This window comes from Peromyscus californicus, unplaced genomic scaffold, assembly GCF_007827085.1.
Source record: "Peromyscus californicus insignis strain IS unplaced genomic scaffold, ASM782708v3 Scaffold_6__1_contigs__length_162567912, whole genome shotgun sequence".
NCBI lineage: Eukaryota > Metazoa > Chordata > Mammalia > Rodentia > Cricetidae > Peromyscus > Peromyscus californicus.
Window position 1 is genome coordinate 12,897,549 of NW_026294584.1, and position 21,730 is coordinate 12,919,278.

The following is a 21,730-nucleotide window of genomic DNA, read 5'->3' on the forward strand; positions in this document are numbered from 1 at the left end:
AAAGACAGACATTTTGGATGACTTTGTACACACACCCCTCAATGGATTTGAGGCTGGATTTGATGGTTGGATTTGAGGCTGCCCAACTGAGCAGACACTCTGAAGTGCCCCTGCAGGGTCACCTATGTGCTCTCAATCCTCAGAGGTTCATTGAAATAGGTCTGTGCCTAGAACCTGGGCTCACAGTAGGCTAGGATATGAACTCACCTTCTCCTCCATCCTGACCCCTCCAGGCCTGTATTCCTGTGAGCCAAGTGCCAGCCGCTCTATGAATAAATGCGAGCTACCACCTGACACAGACTTTACCCACGTGATGACAATTAGAGTGTCTTCTTCACTGACTTTACACTTTGTAAGTTCACCAATGTTGTGTCAGGACGCTTCAAAGGCTACTCGTTTTCTCTTACAATAAGCTTGACTTTAAAAGGGAATTAAGGGCTTTGGCTTAATTTAATTTGAAGCTACTTCGTCCCAGAATTGGTGAGGCTGAGCTGAGCAGTAGCTGATGAGCTGTTTTCGTTCAGGTTGCCATGGGACGTTTTCAACTTACAGCTATCATCTCTGAGAGGATGATGGAGATCGCTGGCTGGAGGGCCCCGATGACAATGGCACAGACTGTCCCCACCACAAAGTAGGGCCACTCCGTTTGATTCAGTTTCAAGACTTTCAGAAAAGACACTGGTGGCACATTTGCATCCTGGAACACATAAATATCAGAACAAGCTGGTGACACCACCATTTGGTGTTGTAGACAAAGGGAAGGCATGATTATTACCCTCAAATATTATGCAGACTAAATGCAAAAAAAAAAAGTCCCGTCCTTGACTAGAGAATAAAGGCCAGTGCCTGCTGATGACATGGGGGTGAGCATGGACCTCACACACAGGTGAAATTTCCATGCTGTGGCTAGCTGTCTCTGGTCTGCAGCTGTGAGGCAGCAGGATCAAAGTTTCAGCACTGGGTCCTTGTGACAGCCAGGGCAGGGCCCATGAGCTGAGCTGTACCTTTCCCATCCGTGTATAATGCTATAGCCAGACCTCTTTAACAGTGATGCTATCAGATCAAATGAGGTCACAGACACGAACAGTCCACGTCCTATCAAATGCAGAACAGCATCATTATCAATAATCAAAGGACAGGGCTTGGCCTCCTTACTCTGCCCAGTACTGCCAAATTAGTCCTAACCCCTTTCTCATTATCATATACTGATCCCAGGACTCATTTAGGACTGCCTTTATTTTTCTCTGGACTACAAAGATGAATATAATATTTGGGTTTAAGATTAAACATCTCAGCACAAAGACTGTATTTTATCTGTTTTTCCCTGGGAAATCCATTTTTAATTGCCATTTGTTTAATTCACTGTCAAATACATTTAAAAATTGGATTTCCTTTTCTTTAGAGAAAGCATGCGACCCATGGTAAGAACCACGTATTCGTCCAGGCTAAGGATTTCAAGAGCAAAACTCTAAGGCAAAGGCTTTATTAGAGTAGAGAACAACTTACGAGTTCATGGGCATCTGCATCCAGCCTGTGTTGATGAGCTCGTGAACCTTTAAGACTTTTTTTGGTAGAATTCCTAAATATGTGTGTTTTCCAGCCATTGGGGGCATGCCACTGGCAGCCTTTGCTTCACTTAGTTCAACTTCAAGTTCTTCTGACAGGCTCTGGCTTCCTGACATCTGTACGACAGATAAGACATTAAATAGTGTGTGTGTGTGTGTGTGTGTGTGTGTGTGTGTGTGTGTGTGTGTGTGAATCTTGTATGCATATCCAAATGAATAAAATCTACAAGTTTAGAATAATAAAGCAACTACGTGTATCAAGATTTTTTACTAAGTTGAGTTAAAACCAGGTTGAGGTTTGAGAGCAAAGAAACATCACTAAATTGTGCATCCAGTGAATCCTCAGGGTCACCATGGTTCTGTCCTCCATCTCTCCAAATGGACCAACAAGGAACTGGAAGAACAAAACAAAACTCAACAGCAGACATGGTGAGGGAACCAAGGGAGAAACACTCCCAGGCCCTGAGAACCCCAGAACTGGCAGATACAGCAGAGATAATGTCAGTGTGAGCCCTATTCACTTAACGGGGATAATAGCAAGGCCCAATTTGGCTAAATTTGGTAGCACTATTGCCAAGCAGTTCCATATTATTTTCATTTAATCATTGTGGACCACCAGTTTGAAATGTATAGGTTTTCTTGGGGAAAGAAGGTCCAGAGAATATGATACAAAGAGTTTAGAGCAATCTGATTGTCTCCCAGGCAAAGTCCTTGTAGTAGTGTGAGGTCATTCTTATGGGTGAAACCAAAGTGGGACCGTAAGGACACAGGGTTATTTCATTTGAGATTCCCACATGTCATCATATCGCCTCACTAATAATCAAGTCAAAACGAAAACTAAAATGGATTTCAAATACCATTACTGTCTCTGTTTCTCTCCCAGTTGCTGTAATACACTAGTTAGGGAGAAAGAATGGCTTTAATGGGCTGACAAGTCCAGGTTACAGTCCATCCCAGCTAAAGCTGGAGGAAGTGGCTACAGTGCACCCATGGTCAGGAAGCAGAGAGCAATAACTCAATGACACTTCTGAGTCCGGATCATCTGCCCAGGGAACGGTTCCACCCACAGTTAAGATGGGTCTTCCCACATCATTAGTGAAATCAAGATGGCGTGCTCCAGACGCCCCATCTTCTTCTGGGCCGAGATTCTGTCAAGGTGACAACATTACCCATTGTAGTTACATATATTTTAAAATAGAAAGTGATAAAGAGGGTTCACATAAAACTGAATTATAAAACTTTCTGCCATTTTACTCTTTGGGGGTGTAGCTAGAGTTTTCGGCCTGGCCCACAGTCAGGACAAATCTCTGACACCCGCCAGTCCCACAGCCATTCAGACCCAACCAAATAAACACAGAGACTTATATTGGTTACAAACTGTACGGCCGTGGCAGGCTTCTTGCTAACTGTTCTTACAGCTTAAATTAATCTATTTCTATTAATCTATACCTTGCCACGTGGCTTGTGGCTTACCGGTACTTTACATCTTCCTTGTCCTTATGGCGGCTGGCAGTGTCTCTCTCACCCCAGCTTCCTGTTCTCTCAATTCTCCTCTCTGTTAGTCCCGCCTATACTTCCTGCCTGGCCACTGACCAATCAGTGATTTATTCATTGACCAATCAGCAACACATTTGACATACAGACCATCCCACAGCATGGGGGATAAAAAAATTTCAGTAACTACTCTGTGTCAAGTTCTTTAAAAAACAGTAACAGCTCAATAAGAGATGATCCAAATAATAATCCATCCTTTAAAAAACAAACTTAGGTCCTTAGAAGATGAGCATGTTACTAGCTGAGCTACCGTCCCCCAGCCACTGGTGCACTTTTTCAACACATGTATATAGTCACCATGATTGGTAAGGGTGATTGGCATATTGGTTACCTCAAAAATGATAATTTTATTGGAGAGATTCTAAGTCCTCTCTCCTTGTGCTGGGAATATAGCTCAGTGGTGGAACGTTGACCTCACATAATAAGGCCCTGGTTTCAAGTCTCACAACTGAAAAGGAAATGATCTCTCCCAGCTATTGGGATGATGTACATGACTCACTGCTGTCGATCATAGCTACCCTACTGTGCTCTAGAATATTGGCTATTTCTCCCCTCTGTCTGCATCTTCTGAACCTGTCAGTCATATCCCTGACATTCCCTATCACTTCCCAGTCTCTACAAACCATCATTCTATTTTCTTCTTCTATAAGAGCATCATTCGAGCTCTCATATTTTAGCGCCAAGTACTTAGACATATAGCAATGGCTCACAGTAGGTTGCTAATCCAAATGTGGGACTGATGCTCAGCAGGGCTGAGAATTGTCAGGAAACTGAGGAAATTGTTAGTATTGCTGTGATTTGTGCTTGTACTGCAAGGTTTAAGTAGAAAATAAAAAACTGGAACAAGCTAAGTGTTCAACTTTAGAGAAACTAATAGTTTCCTACATTTTTTATAACTATTGCTGAGTAACTGAAATAATAATATTTCATCATGTGTATCTGGACTGTCAAGGGGAAAATCTGAAATACACATGTATGAGCTTATTATAATGCTAAAGCCAATACATGTAGTTGAAAATTTATGAACTATAGTCATAGGGAAGATTTAGGTTACTTATTCTGCAAGGTTGCTAAATGATAGTGCACAATATAAGACAAACCAACAATGTTTTAGTGACTAGAGCAAGCAATTTTTAAACCAACTATTCACTTCCTAAAGCTATGAATGCTGCCACTTGCTTTATCAAGTTTGTTGACAAAGTATCTGTAAATTGTACCCTTCCTCAACCACTGAAGATCTCTTTCTCAGTCCACTGGGAAGGATCTGTTAGTTTTGGACACATGCCCCCAGACAATCAATAATCATTGCCCTAATGAATACATTAACTGTGAATTTGCATTTGCATACCAGGTTCTGAATGAAGGCTCCAGTTTTACCTAATTTTAATGCCTCATCCTGGTCATTATTTCCTTGTATGAAGTTTAGCTGTAATCTATTTTAATGATTTAAAGACTACCATATCAGCAACCCAGACAACATAGAAGAACCACCCTTGACAGCCGATACCTGCATGTTAACAAGTTTGAAGTAGACCCCTTCCTTCTTCATCAGCTCACTATGGCTTCCTTGCTCCACGATGACTCCATCATCAAAGCCAGCGATGACATCTGCATTTCGGACTGTAGACAATCGGTGAGCTATCACAATGGTGGTTCGACCTTCTCTGGCCTAGTGGAGAAAGGGACAAATCTGTGGTACACTGAGATTACAGTACAAACACCCTGTCAATCAGAAGGATAATCAAGCCTTAGATCGATGCTGTCTGATGTAGATGAGAGTGACATTCCGTACTTCAGTGTGTGCCAAGTGTAGGCACCACTCTTTTATAAAAGATAAAAGTCACATTCGAGTTCCGGACTAGGCAGGGGGCCAGCGCTTTCAATATGAGGGCAGATCACTCTGGAAGCCTATGGTGGTATCTGATACTCAGAAAGTGAAAAATTTGCCCTGATAAGGGTCTTCACATTTGTCTGATGGGCCCTACCTCTGAGCCGTATGGTGCACTGGGCACTCCAGCAGAAACATTTTAGGGAGGTCATTATGAAGTCACAGCTTTCTCCAAAGTCTAATATTAACGTAATTCATATGTATATGTACATATAAATACATATATTCACATGTTTACTTATATGTATTTTATATATATTTCAATGTATTTGTCTTTACTGATTTAACAAAATTAATAAATCCACCCAAAAATAGCTTAAAATTTAGGATAAAGTACAGCACACCAAAGAAAAGAACACTATGCTACAACTAAAAACTGTTACAGAAAAATACTTATAGAAAAATACTAAAAATTATACATATTTAAAATTAATTTCTTCACATAATTTAGCATAAGTGTTTTTGTCAAACAAAATCATGTGCAAGAAAGAAGTAAACTATCCGGTTCCTCCCACAAGCCTGCATCCAGTTTAACTGCCCCATGGTGGATGCCAGCCAAGATCCTTGACCTTTCTCTGCAGAAAATACAGCAGGCCAGGAGAATCAATAAAGCCCAAGAGATGACCTCATTCACCCCTACGGTTTGTTGCTCAACCTAGATTCCCAAAGAACTGACAAAAATTTACAAAACATTCCAATTTGCTTCTTGCTCCAACTCTGGGTATTTATTCCCCTGTACTGACCTTATCCAGGGCAGCTTGTACCTCTGCTTCACTTTCAGTGTCCAAGGCTGAGGTGGCCTCGTCCAACAGGAGGATCTTGGGGTTGCGGACCAGGGCCCGGGCAATGGCGATTCTCTGTTTCTGCCCACCACTCAGCTGTGCCCCTCTCTCACCAACAAGGGTGTCAAATTTCTAAACAAAAAAACCAGAAAAGCTCTGGAAACATACTCATTCAATCAGTTTTACAGTGTTGGGCAGGGCCTTGAGTATGCTAGGCAAGCTGTCCACCACTGAGCTATATGTCAGCCTTCTTTGCCTACATGTATATCTGTGTGAGAGTGTTGGATCCCCTGGAACAGGAGTTACAGACAGTTGTGAGCTGCCATGTGGGTGCTGGGAATTGAGCCTGGATCCTCTCGAAGAGCAGCCAGTGTTCTTAACTACTGAGCCATCTCTCCAGCCCGTGTCAGCCTTCTTAAAATATTTTAAATACAAAAGTACAGACTTTGCAGAAATAGATGAAGGCAACTAAAACTTTGACTGTCATGTGTATCATAAAATTACAATAAATGAACACTGAATTGTAAAAATTACTAATACATATTCTATATGTTTTTATATCATTTACATACAAAATACGGTCTGTCACCTTTAACTTAATAATTCAAGGGATTTACCCAGCCAGGCTGAACAATATTGTGACACAAACTTTAGCTTAGTCTTTGAAGCAAGAACTCAGTCCCTCATGTTTCAGTATAAGGGAGGCTTTACCTGTGGTAATTTCATGATGAACTCATAAGCATTGGCTTCTTTGACAGCTTTCTTTATCTCATCCATGGTGACATTTCCACGGCCATAGCGAATGTTATCAGCGATCGTGTAGAAACCAGCACAGGCTCCTGACTCACCACTCCAATGATTTCCCGCAGATACCTCACATTGAAGTCCCGGATGTCCTGCCCGTCAATGCTAATCTGAAAGGAAGACAGATTTCCTATTCGATGTTTTAAACAACCCAATTCCTAAAGCACAAGGACTCCTTACTGTGAGAAAGTCTTAGCTAGTATTGAACTCACTCAAAAGTTAGATATAACAATAAACAGTAATGTGCAGGAATAAAATAAGCATCCATACTTTCTCCTGATATTTTCATATATAGAGATTTTTTTCAAGAACGGATTATTAGTTATCCTCCCTAGGAAATTTTGGGTATATAGTTATTTGTCATACTGCTGAACAAATCAGTCCAAGGCCTTCTACATATGCAGGCAAATGCTCTCCCTCTGCACCACAGTCCAGCCAGGAATGTTTTAGGCATGCCACTGTTTTTAATTACCAATGATAAATTTAAGTTAAAATGCCCCCTTACCTAACTAGTCCACATATATTTATGTGTATTTTGGCATTTTGCTATGCTTAACACACCATAATTTACATTATCATTTCTTAACTTTTGAACATTTCTTTATTCAAAAATTGTTATAAAAGCAAAGAATTACTAAGCTGAGAAGAATGATTTTCCTTTCTTAATATCAGTTGCTTTACTGTTGTTTGCCTGGCATTTATTCCTTGATGAATAAAAGCTAAATAAACAACTCTTTATAAGTAATTTAATAATGGACAGCATTAGCAGAAATATATAATACATCTATCTGCCTCATTGTACCTTACCAGGACTGGGACCCATTGCTGACCATTTTTTAATTGTTGGTTTTTAGCAATTTAATACATATGCATGTATACAATGTATTCTGTTTATTTTCACTCCCAATCCTCTCTTATCTTCCTCTCATCCCTGTCAACTCTCCCTCCTCCCTATGAGTCTTTTCCCCAGTTCATGTCTTTTTGCTGTGTGTTTTTGACCCACTGAGGTTAACCAAGGCCATCTATGTGCCTATGGGTTTGGAACTACCTATTAGAGCCTGGAGGGCTCATGGGGGCAGGAGTATACAAGTAAAAAAAACGATTGCCCTTCTCCCAGAATCCACGACAGCCAATAATTTAAGCTGACCATTTCTCAAAATATTTTGTAAATCTGTATTTATTTTCTTTTTTAAAGCTAGTTTAACGAATTTCATACATTATATTTTGATATATTCACCCTCTTGCCCCAACTTTTCCAGTACCCACAAACTCTCATATACATAAAACAATATATTATATTATATATATATATATATATATATACTATATATATATATATATACTACTGTATATATATAAAGTCCAACCTCTGTTGACTATATACTCTTTGATGTGGTCATGCACTGTAGTGTGGTAGACCTACCAGGGTCCCTAAAGAAAAATAACTCTCTATACTTATTTTCAAATCATTTGTTTGTTCATATCCTAAAATGAGCAGGGTTGCTGTTCATAGATTGACATTAATTTTTTTTTTTTTTTTTTTTTTTTTTTTTTTTTTTTTTTTTTTGGTTTTTCGAGACAGGGTTTCTCTGTGTAGCTTTGCGCCTTTCCTGGAACTCACTTGGTAGCCCAGGCTGGCCTCGAACTCACAGAGATCCGCCTGGCTCTGCCTCCCGAGTGCTGGGATTAAAGGCGTGCGCCACCCACAGCCCGGCGACATTAATTTTTTTAAATTCTAAACTGTTAAGTGATATAGGAGTGCCCAGCACACTGTAAACAGTTCTATTCCCTGAGAAGGTAGTCATGGGCATATAGAATGTAGTTCAGTATGATCCAGAGAGAGCCAGCAGGCAAACTTACTTCCTCCATGACCTCTGCTCCAAGATCCTGCATGAGTTCCTGCCCTGACTCAATGATGGACTGATAACCTCTAAGTATAAGCCAAATAAACCCTTTCCTACCCTCAGTTGCTTTCAGTCATGGTGTTTGTCAAGACAAAAGAAAGAGAGCTCAGACCCTTTGTAAACTTGTGTTTCATAATTGTTGACTAACATTTTAATATTGAGAAACTCAATGTCCTTAAGCTGGGACAACTGAAGAGAAATATAAACTGAGTTAGTATTGTTAACTTAGGGTTGCAATAGTTCTGGTCATCATTCTCTACAAGAGAATATCCCTATCAGGAAATATATTCTCAAGTACATCATATCCTAGAATTCAGCATACATACACAAAAAAAAGGAGAATAAAGTAAGTAGGTCCAAAATAAAGATGATTAGTAGATCTAGGTGAAGGATATGTATGTTGCCTGCAAAATAGAATAGTCTAACCTGTTCTCACCCTCCATGTTCCATTAAGAGATTCAGAGTTCTCTGTGATATGCACAAAGCTAAAGAAAACAATCATTTTTTTGCTGAATTTAATTGCTGTTTTAAGATATTTGTGGCCCCAATCACCAGGCTGTCAAGAATAACCATGTGGAATTTGTTTGGTCAAATCGGACTCACTTGGGAGCAATCCTCTCAGTATTTGCATGACAGAAGAGTCCTGTGTAGCTTCTGGTTTTTTTCACAGCTTTCATGGAAAGCATTTGTCCCCCTGCCCCAAAATACGTGTTCTGTCCCGATGTGTTGCAACACCATGTGCTCTTGCCAGGATCAAAGGCACACACAGATTTGTTTGTAAAAAAAAAAAAAAAAAAAAAAAAAAACAAACCAATATTCAGGGTCTATTTATGTCCAGCTTCTGAGCTGGGGCCTGGGTTCTTCCCACTTACCGTACCCTCTGTGGGGTCGTAGAGCCTCTGCAGCAGCTGGACAGTGGTGCTTTTCCCACAGCCACTGTTGCCAACCAGGGCCACCGTCTGTCCGCTCTGCACCTTCAGGTTGAGGCCCTTCAAGATCTGCAGGAGAAGCAAGGCAGAGCACACGTCACAACACAGCTCCAAGAACGGAATAGCTCAATTCTGTTTAGAATTGGAAGAAAGGTATCAAGCAAGAGCTTAACTCCAACAGGACAAAGCACATAAAAATCCCAGGAGTTAGACTACAGTGTGAAGGTCAGAGAGAGACCAGCATAAGCGGTGAATGCCAGTACTGCTGACGGTACCTTGATATTAGCCCGCGATGGATAGGAAAAGTGAACATCACTGAACTCCAAATTCCCTTTGATGCGGTCTGGCTTGTGTCCTCTCTCTGAAAAACTGTCAATTTTAGGATTCTAAATAAAACAAAATTCAGTGACTATTTTATCAAAGAATAAGCGATTGTAATTTTAAGGAATAGGGTTCATCAAATTCTAAAAACAGAACCCAGAGTAGCATAAGTCCCTTCATGTGAGCTAACACACAGTGAAGGTGTGGTGTGCATGTGTGCATGTGGGTGTGCACATGCATGTCGCCTATCTGTATATGTGTATGTGTACGTGTATGTGTGTGTACGTGTATATGTGTGTACATGTATGTGCATGTGCTTGTGTGTATTGTGGTAAATGTGTGAGCATGCATGTGTACTGTGCATATGTATGTATACATGTGTGTGCAATTCATGAAACTTTTCTTTCCTGAAAAGTGCATAGGGAATATTCATTTTATTTCATGCAATATTTCACTTCCAGTTTTTGGCATATATTTTTAGATTTTTCTAAATGGTCAGATATGCACATTTATACAAATAACATGTTTGGTAAGTACAATTATTTCTGCCTTTAGTGAAACTTATTTCTTCCTAAATAATAAGTATAACAGAATGGGTCAAGAAGACTGAATGATGAGCACAGTATTATTTAGGAACTCCATAAACTTCCAATACATTTAGAATTCAGAATGAGATCTAATTCTCTAATTTTAGTTATCAACTTCAAATTTAACTGTGTAAATGCAATGATATACTTTAGTATGTAAAGATCTTCCATTTTCAATGTACTCATTTCAATTTATTTAATATAGTTGATTTAAGGTCGAAATAGACAATTCAGTGAGAAAAAAAAACTCATAGCAAAACTCACTGTTAATTTGGTCCTATAAACAATTTATCTCCATACACACTATTCTACCTAGAAATCATAATATTTTCCATCTGTTACAAGATAAAAAGGAGATAAATCAGAAACAAGTCATCTTTATCCTGTACTATAGGAATGGACTAATATAGCCACACTCAGGTGAGCTTAGTGCTATTACATCATCAGATAAACATGTGGAGCCTCTCATTGCATTTGTTACTATGGAGGGAACAGTAGTTTCCCGTTGTTACAGTGTATTTCACTAATGGACTCAGTGGGCGTGATTCAAAATGTGTAGCCTACAGCCATACTCAATTACCAACACCACAATGACTCCCTTAGCTTTCAGAAAATGAAGGACTCACATTATCAATAATGTCAAAGATCACATAAGCTGCTCCTCTTGCGTTGGCGAAGGCATCAATACAGGGGGCAGCCTGCCCCACACTGAAAGCTCCAATGAGGATGGAGAAGAACACCTGAGCGAGAGAGGGAGGGAACGGTTAGGGGCAGAACATCACCATCCAAGGTATAGCTTGCTTGAAATATACAAAGGAGTGGATTCAGGGTTTATTGAATACTTAGTGACTTTTATTTCATATTGAGAAATAGTATTTGTACATCTTTATGGCACATTGTGATAATTTGATACATGTATATAATTAGTGTGATAAGCACTTCCGTCATGATATTAAAAAATAAAAACTGCATCAGTAAGGGACAAAATTTATAAAAATCAATATAGCATTTCATTACCTAATTGTGTTTTTCAGCATCAAAATAAGTTTTGTTTAGTCTGCCAAACTATTTGTTGCATTTTCCTGATTATATAATTATTAGTAATAAAGACTTCTGAAACCCGTTTCATTAGTGCTGAAGCTAATGCCACCAAAGTATTTTCCCATTAGTGTTATTATTCAGTTCTTTGCCATTTTCTCTAACTCTGCAAGGAACTGCACAAAATGTTCAATAGGAAACATTACAGATTTTGACCCCATGGAATTCTCCTTTAAAAGGCTATTATAGCTTTAAATATGGACATATGAACAAAATTTTATGCAAAATGTCTAACATTTCACTTTGTATTTTAAAAATGATATCTTCCTGTAGCCCAAGATGGTCTGGAACTCTTTATGTAGCCCAGGATGACCTGGAACTCATAAGAACTCCTGTTCTCTGGCCCCAATCTCCTGAGTGCTGGGATTAAAGGTGTGCATGGCCATTCCTTGTCAGTTCACTCATTTGTAGGATACAAAATGATGCTGGTTATTCCGTTCTACAGCATACAAAACAATACATTTTCTCTTGTTTTTTCAGTGGAGAATAAACTGATACACAAATCCAAGAATACAGTTTCAGGAAATCAGATTAATAGTATACATAATTTAAGAAAAATATAGGAGAAGAGAAATATCTTCTTTCTCTCCAGGCATGGTAAAACTTCTACACATAGCTGATTTTCTCTGAAACAATAGTGATTTAGATGTTTACAAAACCCAAACGCATTTAACTATCTCTTATCTCAATATGAATAAGGACCAGTGAGAAAAAAAAATCTCCACCAAAGTAGATGTTAAGACGTTAATGCAACAGTCTCAGCTCTTTGTGTGGGGCTTGACAGGTTCCCTTTATCTTGGAAGTCACTTTCAGCCCTGTGACACAGGTATTATTGTCCTCATGCCACAAGTGTGGACAAATTCATCACACAAGGTTAATGGCCAAGTCAAGACGCAACCTCCCTTTCTTATAAAACATCAGGAGGAAATGAGGAAGAGAAAAAATGAGAACTGCCATAGTGACAGCCAGAGATGAGAGGGGACTGAAGAGACTCAGTTGTTACTAATGCCCTCAAGCCTCACTGAGGCCTGGTAATGCCAGTGTAGGGCGCACTGTGAAATTAAAGTTTCCATATGGAGAAAAGGATCAAATTATACTTAGGATTTTCATTTCAGGAAACAAGCAAGAAGCAAGTTTTAAAACATTTCTGTTTAAATGACTTTGTACTGACCAACTCCAACATGGGAAGATGGTCACAAAATATCACTGGTTTATAGAAAAGATTACCAAAGATCTACATATTATAACCTCAGTTTGGGAAGAGAAAAGCATATACATCTGAAAAATACATACCAAAATTCACCCTCAAGTATATATGAATTCTTAGATTGTAAGTAATCTAAATTTAAAAACTTTTATTTTAATCTTTAGTACAATTAGAATATGTTATTTTCATAATGATGTCATGAGGGTATCTTGATTTTCACATAGACAAATGAACTAACTTAAGTTTTCTTTTATATTTTAAGAAGTGGGTACATGTCATGTGAATTGAACACTCTTTTGCACAATGACCTATCTATAATAATAAATGTATACTGTATCCTCAAGTTAAACTCAATGGAAGAATAAGAGTAATTCCAGTACATACCATTCCATTTATAAATTCTTTCCATTTTTATTTACCTTTGTATGCATTTGTATTTCCCCAGTGGTCAAACCACATGCTATTATTATCTTGTCCCCATTCATCATTAGGACTTGACTCATATGTTCCAGAAAGCCAGCTCTACCCACACGACAGCGAAGATAAAACCTACAATCACAACTTATTCTTCCAAAAGAAGGAAGAAAGAAAAAGAGTAGGTAGAGAGACGGCTCAGGGTTAAGAATGCATACCGCTCTTGCAAGGACCAAGTTCAGGTCATTGTACCTACAGCAGGTGGCTTACAAACTTCTGTAACTCCAGGTCTAGGGGGATCCTACACCTCCCCAGGTATCTGCACTCATATCACACACGCACATGTACACACACACACACACACACACACACACACACACACACACACACCTTAAAATAATACTAAAAATAAATCTTTAAACAAGAGGAGATGGGTGGAGAATGAACTCAGATTCCTCATAAACAGCAGAGGTATTACTTACTGTCATTGCGTTTCCAATAGTATATTCTTTTGATATAACCAGAGTGGATCCATACCAGAAGGCCAGCGCATAGGATGCATATATTAACAAGAAGGCAATGCCCATGGATATGTTTGCTGAGATAGCCTTTTTAATTCCAATTTTTTTGGCATTTTCTAAATGTTTCTGATACCTACCAGAAAGTGAAGAGGGAGAATGTTATAATGAGAATAACAATTTACAGCCTGAACCATAATCACCTCTTATTCAGCAAGGGGTTTAAAGATGAAAGCCATTGAGGTAATAAACTCTTGGGGAGTCCAGCATCCGGGAACTGGTCCCGTTCGGGATCAGTGCTCACTAGAACAGACCTAGACTGCTCCTGACAGGGCCTGCCTCATCTCCCTCAAACTCTACCCCACCAACTAGTGTTCCCACGGCTGTCCCAGAATTGAAGTCTCACTCCTGGGAACAAAGGCTCTTCCTGTTATCTTCATGGCCAGCATCACCAGTCAGGATTAAGGTAGAAGAAAAATCAACCCAACCCCAGATGGCCATTCCAGACTCTTTAGTGGTTACATTCTTAACTCAGGCTTATGTTTTCCTCTCTTCCCTAGATTGTTCTTCTGGGTAAGGGTCAGAAATTCTGCATATTCTTATACATAAGCCACGGGCTTCTTGCTTTCATCTTTATAAATCAATCTGTCTTCAGTTGCCAAGCTAGGCATAAGGTTAAAACGTGGTTCCTACAAGGTATATGGGTCTTCCTCCACTTTTGTTTGGTTTAGTTTCATTGTCTGGGAAATGGATGAAAGAACTCTACTAAGCAATGCCTGCTAAGGAAGATAATCATGAGGCGGGTGGGTAATTACGAAGTGTAGTTAGTATATTGACGAGCATATAGTTGGTGGCAAACTTGATAATTCTTGTTTCTGTTGTTCCTATCATACTAGAATATCACCTCTTTTTATATTTTTCATCCTATTATCACCTTATTTTTGAATAATATTTTAGTATTTGAATATTTTAAGTTCATTTTGCTGGCTTCATATATGTATATATATATATACATATATATATGTATATATATATACATATATATTCAAATCTTCAGAATGATTTTAACAAATTAAAATATTTTTTAAATCAAGTTAAATTAACTCTACTCATTCATGCTAGATTCAAACAGGGTAGAAATTTCAACGTTGGCTCCCTAATCTAATGGGTTTACAATGAAACTCTGAGGGAAAACATCATATAAGTTAGAGTATTTCTTTTTATCAAAACTCCCCAGCAACATCATTACATTTTTAGTTCAACCGAATGAGGCATGGGAATTCATTAGTCATTTTTTTAATGTATGCTGCCACACGAAAAGGCTTTTCTAAATGCCTTTAAGCACTCAGCTCTTTAGAGTACTTTCCTCCACTGTGAGTGCTGCGTTCATCAAGCAGAGCTGTGTTTGAGGAGGCAGCCAGGGCACCACATCCACCACTGTGATTACTGCCGGGTGGCAGAGCCTCCAGGTGCATGTAGCCCCACGACTGACGTGTGCCCCAGGGTGACACGATTGCTCCAGTGAGAGGGGCATGCTGTAGTTACCTTCATTGGTAATGGAGCGGCATGATTACACTGACATCCTGAGGTCCAACTGAGGGCTATGTGCTCTGTGTGGACTATTGTGTACAGGAAGCCGCAGTGAGAAAGAAAAAAGGAAGAGGTTAGAGAACCAGAAACAGGTTGGCTTTGAAGAGGGATAAAGGACAGAAAAATAGAAAACGAAATGGAAGGGATTGGAGGAGCTTTGCATTCAATACTGGAAACTTGGTAGAGAATTTTCAGACACTGTATTCAAAGAGTTGTGGGTATCAAAAGTCTCACATAAAGAAGATATTTATATGGGGTCATATTTCAACTATATTAGGAGAAATTATTTTAATAAAAACATTAATGATTCATATACATGTATATTTATCTCCAAATTCATCAAGATATACATACTAAATATCAATTCTATCTCAATGAAATCGCTTCTGTTTGTTTGTGTTGTTGTGTTTTTCAAGCAGTTGACCATATTCTCCAGCACATGGTCATGGAGAAGGGCAGAAAGCCAGAGGCGAGGTGGGGAGTTATGTCCAGTTTTTACAACCCCACAGAAAATCCTAGGTTGTGACTAGAAGATCCACATCTCAGATTTTTCTCTTCTGTATTCCAGTTCAAAGCCACTAAGGGGGCAGAAAAGTAAAAAGTACCTTGATAACTACACTTCTATATATTGGTATCCTTTGTAACCCTGCATATTTCCTTTTATGTATTTAAAAACTTTACTCCTGGAAGCAAGCTCCCTAGGCATCATCAGGCCTCTAGTAGAGCGACAATAAGGTTGAGAACCCCCAGTTTGAGCCTGACAAGGCACAGCCAGCAGGGAAAGGTGCTTGTATCATGTGGGGGAAAGGTTAATATCAGGAAAGAGAAGGTAGTAAACACATACCACAAAAGAATGAGTGAAACCATGTAAAAGTGGATTCTTTGAACCACCAGACAAAGAAACTTCCTGACCTTTCTAGCTCTTTGTTCTGGCCCCCGAAAGCTATCACGGTCCTGATGGCTCCCAGAGCCTCTTCAGCCACGGCACCTGCTTTTGCATATGCAGCTAGTTCTTTGTCACTAAATGTTGAGAGTATCTGTTTAGAAGAGAAACAGTCATGACTTTTGCATGGAGAGGGGATAAAAGGCAGTCTGCACAATGCTTTAACCCCCATTTCCCCATCCAAACCCTATGCTTAAAGTGGGTCCTAGAGTGCTTCCTATAAAGGCTAGATTTGAGCTACCTGAGTCATCAGGGAAAGTGTATTTGGCAATAGTGCCAAATTCCATACCTCTCTACATTTTATCTATCAACTGTAAAGTTAGATAAAATAAAACCTTACACCTTGGAAAGATTAATTATATTTTTCCTTTATCATGTCATAATTTGTGTGTATGTGTAACATGTACATATTTGTATATGTAAAAAGAATATTAGTAACAAAAATACTACATCTTATTCCAAGTTGAGCATTCATGTTTCTTAAAGATAGTCTCTCATTGACCTAAAGCTCACCAGTTAGTCTAGGCCAGCTCAACAGCCGTCCCCAGGCCTGGAGGTTACTAGTTAGTCTAGGCCAGCTCAACAGTCATCCCCAGGCCTGGAGCTCACTAGTTAGTCTAGGCCAGTTCAACAGACATCCCCAGAGATCTACCTGTTCCTACCAATACTGAACTTATAAACTTGTAACATCAAACCCAGGAATTTTTCTTTAAATTTTTGGTTCTGGGGAGCTAACTCAAATCCTCATTCTTGCAAGGTAAGATGAAGATGATACTTTCAAACTTGTTAATGGTAATTCTATATAGTAGAACTAGATAATAGGATGGTTAAATAAGACGGCACATGAGGAAAAAATCAAAACAAAAGAGATACAAGTAATTAACTAAGGGAATCATCAATCTCAGATTGTATAAAAATAGCTAGCAAATTTGCTCAACTCTGAAATGTTGGTTCAAGTAAACATGATTTTATATGTATGCACACAAGGTAAAATTGACAGAATGGTATGTAATTGTCATGGGGACCATTACCCCTGCCCCATTTAAAATTTCTATGTTCATTCAATCATTTGGAGGACTATGTTTTAAACTTGTGTTTTCTTAAATAAAAATATAACCATACCTGTCATTTCGAACATTTCAGAGTCGTAACAGTGAAACCAAGAACAGTGATTAAGGCAGGAACTGCAGTGTTCGGAATCATTCTAAACGTCAATTTTTATAGTAAAGCTCTATGTGAACGACATACTTCTGGACATGGCTTCCACTACCACTGAGCACATATCTGAATGAGCAGTAGATATACACTCTGGATATACAAAGCAACTCTCTGTGGGTTAGCACACATGAGAATCTCTGGGTTTTACACACCTTTGCCCAAACAGCTGCAGAGAGCCCCAGGATGGGGCTGATGGCCATGATCACCAGTGTGAGCTTCCATCCTCTGATGAACCCCACTATGAATCCTGCAAAAAACGTGGCTATTGCTTGAAAGAACATTCCAACCTTGTCACCAATTCCTTCACTGATTTTGGAGATGTCACTAAAAAAGATCACACCTGAGTGGTTACGGGCAGGAGGTCTTCAGTCAGAAAGGTGAAGTAGACATTTAATAAACACGTAGACAAGAAGAGCATGCCATGGCCATCCTGCTGCAAGCCTTCTGTAAAGTCTCAGCCTCTTGACTATTTTCCCATGAAAATACTACACAAAGGAAAGTCAGGATTAGTTCATGCTTCTAAGAAGTTAGTGCCACTGAAGCTGATACTATGAAACTAGTTAATCCTATTACAGAAGCATTAACACTATGGGCATGAATCAATTTGTTTAAAAGGAGGAATTAGGGAGGGCATCACAACAGTAAAAGGACATTCACAGAAAAAAATGTCCTAAGTTCAACATCGTTTCTCTAAAATAAAAAAAGTTCCTCTCCCCCTCCCTCCTTCCCTTCCTTTCTTTTCCCTCTTCCTCACTTTTTGAGACAAGGTCTTGCTATGTAGCCAAGGCTCACTTTGAGTCCTTACCCTTCTCTCTTAGTATCCCACTGCCCACACCCTTGGAATGCTGGGGTTAGAACTGTGAACCATGACAGCCCCCACTTGAAACTTTTTACTTGAAGCACTGTGATGATGCTAAAACCATTTCAGATTTTTCCTTTAAGAGTGCTCCATCAGTAAAGTGTACACAGATTTGCCAAAATCCAAAAGAGTCCACACACCAGAACCAACTCCTGGTTACAAGCATCTCACTCAAATAAGAGGTATTCAGCGTGTGCCCTTGCTTGTGTTCTCACTGCCGGCGTGACTGAGTGTGACTGTCCGAAGAAAGGAAGTCTTACAATGTTACCAGCTCACACTTTCCCGTGGCTGCCATTTCCTTCAGAGTGAGGCACGAAGGCCCTAAACGCCTCGATCTGCTCTCCTTTGATGACCTCATCTGTGCATATGCCAGAATGCTCAGTGAGAAGACATTTATCATCTATTCCCCCTCCTGGAGCAAAGCACCAAGAGACAGAGCAGTTTGCTTTGTTTGCTCATATTCTAAGTCCCCAGGAGGACATTTATCATGTAATAGGCCCTCAAACATTTGTTAAATAAGTGGAGCATCTGCGCGTACTAAAGCAGTCTTTGTAATTAAGGCACCCACTTGCTCATCCATTCAACCATCTTTGGAGTCCAGCATTTTCCAGGCCTGTAGTAAACTCCATGAAAGAGAAATGGGCATACAACATGCACTCAGTCCTCAAATAGACTCATTAAATAATTAGAGGGGGGAAACATACCCTGACATAAATGGAAAATGTGGCCTAAGCTATAGAGGCCTCCAGAAATGACTATCAGATATATACTCAACTCATAGCTAATGCGTAATGTCGTAATTTACTATTGTTTCAGATCTTCCTTCCCTTGACAATTTTCCCAAAGTGCTTCATTTCTTCATCAAAATGTGACATTAACAATACACTTACTCTGTCAGCCGCGTATTGAGTTCAGTGGTGCCCTGGATGTCAAACCAGCCCATTTCTTGCCGGAGGATGGCATGAAAAAAGTTTTGCCTGATTTTCCTTATTTGCCGGCCAGCTGCTAAAGTCCAGAACGAAACTTGGATGTAGGCAGCAACAAGAACTCCGCCACCTAATCCCGAGTAGTAATATGCATATCTGAAAAATAATTGGGAAGGTTCCTTCATCTATTTGTTGTTGATTTTGATTTGTAGCTTGATGTGAGTTTCCTTGTGTAGCTCAGGGTTGTCTTAAACTCATTCTGTAGCCCAGACTCACAGTGGCCTCTGGCCCTTCTGCCTCAGTTTCCTGATGGCTGAGACATCAGGCAAGTACCTCCATGCCAGCTAAACAGGCTCTTAGGAAAAAATTTCAGAATTGGAAACTAATCAGTTTTCTAAATAGATCATAAACACGGAGGACATTATCACAAATATGTACCAATTTTCCTCTTTTTTTAAATGGCAGGATGGATGCTCTGTAACAGCGAATTTGTTTGCTTGAAATGCCAAACAAAGAAAACACTGTCATGATTAACTGCACGAAAATGGTGTCAGTGGCTTGTTTTAAATTGATGACAGTTTGTCAAAACTGTAGCCTGGACTTGTATACTTATTCTGAAACTATCCCTACCCTTTCACACAGCAAACAGCAGTAAACATCTGAAACATGTAAAACAGTTCTTAGTGTGAAGTTTTCCATATTCTAATTTAAAGAACTCCAAATCATCCTATTTTGCGGGCTTTATTTTTTAAAAATAATTTTATAAAAAAATTAATAAATTCAAATTGATTTGGAACAAAAGTGTAACTAATTGAATTGACAGCATCTTTAAAAATAATAAATTCCATCTCAATGACTCAAAATCTATCTTTAATCTAATTTTACAAACTATTTTCAATTAGCCTTTCAGACCTGCTTTAGCATGCAGAAACCCCTATTTAGTAAGTAAGAGCAATTGAATAATGCAACATATGCAAGCATTGTGTTATAGGCTTTTGAGATTTGTTAGGAAGACTGGAAGGGGTATGGATGCTATCATGGCTGTACTGGAATCAAAGTGACAAAGTGGGAATAGAGACAGCAAATAACTGTGCTTTATCAATGTTATTAGAAAGGATAACCACTGCGGTTGTGTAAGAGCGTATCTACTGCTGGGAATCACGTGCAAGTGGAGGGTCATAAGGAAGCAACTGTCCTGAGACTGGGGCTGAGCACAAGCAATCAGAGGAGGCAGGAAAGAAACTGGGTGCTTTATGAATTCTCACAACTCTGTAGTATGAGACTATTTTTAATGGGATGTTAAAAGTCGTGCACAATATATATATACACATAATTACCTAGTCATTTCTTCTTCCAGAATTCTTCCTGGATTTATCATTGACAATGAAAAATTCACTAAATAAAAACAAAAAAAAAACATTTTAAAAAGAGGAACTATTAATAGGAATTGCTAGATTTAAAAAAAGTCTGTTAAGAATGTAACTATGTGAATGATATATAGAAGATGCTGGGGTTTAGTTTCTCAAAGAAAACTTTTTTTTCAGTTCACTGAAACACGGGTCCAAGTGTTTAGGTCCAGAGAGGGGAGACAGACTGCCCTGGTTCTACCCCTCCCTTACACTCCTGGCCTGTGGCCAAGCAGCTTCCTAAGGCGGAGTGGAACTGTTGATCAAAAGTCAGAGATGTCACACAGTATACTGAAGACAGAGGAGGCAAAAAGAACTGGTCAGAACGGAAACCACGGACTGGGTGGACACTGCTATTTTCTTGGCGATTCAAAAGACTTGCTTTTGTCACTCTTATTTTTATACTTTTTTTCTTACATACTTCCCAGAGACAAAAGTAAGGGAAAGGCCAGATTGCTTCCACTGCAAGAGAAGAATACTACTGCCAGGAAATCCCAATGGATCGGCCCAAAAATAAGCCACTGGATCTCCAGTAATTAGCCAAACCCTACAATGCATCTTGCTTATTAATGGCACTGGAGATACTGGATAAGTGCGTTTAGGCAGCATTAATTGAAAAGAACTATACTAATTAAAGTGAGCTAATGGGATAAAAATGTCAACAAGACGTTCTTAGTTGTTATGTTTAAATGACAATATTCATTGAATGTTTGCTACATGCCAAACTCTGTTCTGAATACTTAACGTGCATTCGTTTAACTTTCATAACAACTTTATGAGGTAAGAATATTTCAAAAAGTATCATTTTTTGGAAAAGAAGACTGAAGCAGGGAGAAATGAACACGTCCAAAGCCACACACAGCTAGCAAGCAGCAAATCTGCTGTGGGCCCAGGCAGTCTGCCCTTTGCTCTCACATTGCATTCTGCTGATTGATCTGTGTGGCGATGGCTTATTTCCACTTAAAACACACCCACAAAAAGGAAAAAAAGTAAACCGTTTATTTACGGCTTTTATGAAATAGCAGAATAAAATATCCCTGAAGCATTGTTGTGTAAGCACAAGGCAGGCACTTCCCACTCTTCCAGGTCCCAGGAGAGGAAGCGGGCTTCCTTCATCCTCTTAACTTGTGTAAATGGCCCAGGGGTCATGTTCTCTTGCTGTTGTGTGGCTGTGTGCCCTCCTTATCTTTCTCTGAATGAAGATAAAAGGTTCAAAT

At 39.3% G+C, this 21,730-nt stretch overlaps 1 protein-coding gene across 1 annotated transcript in view; it reads right to left on the reverse strand.

Moving 5' to 3' along the window:
* LOC128100136 (phosphatidylcholine translocator ABCB4) overlaps positions 1–21,730 on the reverse strand; it is a 74,200-nt gene that overhangs the window by 42,052 nt on the left and 10,418 nt on the right. Inside the window, exons 5-12 of the mRNA XM_052722263.1 lie at positions 20,445–20,502; positions 19,072–19,263; positions 17,475–17,646; positions 16,074–16,198; positions 13,536–13,707; positions 10,961–11,074; positions 9,702–9,812; positions 9,370–9,495 (exon numbers count right to left, since the gene is read on the reverse strand). Coding sequence (XP_052578223.1) covers positions 9,370–9,495; positions 9,702–9,812; positions 10,961–11,074; positions 13,536–13,707; positions 16,074–16,198; positions 17,475–17,646; positions 19,072–19,263; positions 20,445–20,502 — 1,070 coding nt within the window. The remainder of the gene's footprint in view (positions 1–9,369; positions 9,496–9,701; positions 9,813–10,960; positions 11,075–13,535; positions 13,708–16,073; positions 16,199–17,474; positions 17,647–19,071; positions 19,264–20,444; positions 20,503–21,730) is intronic.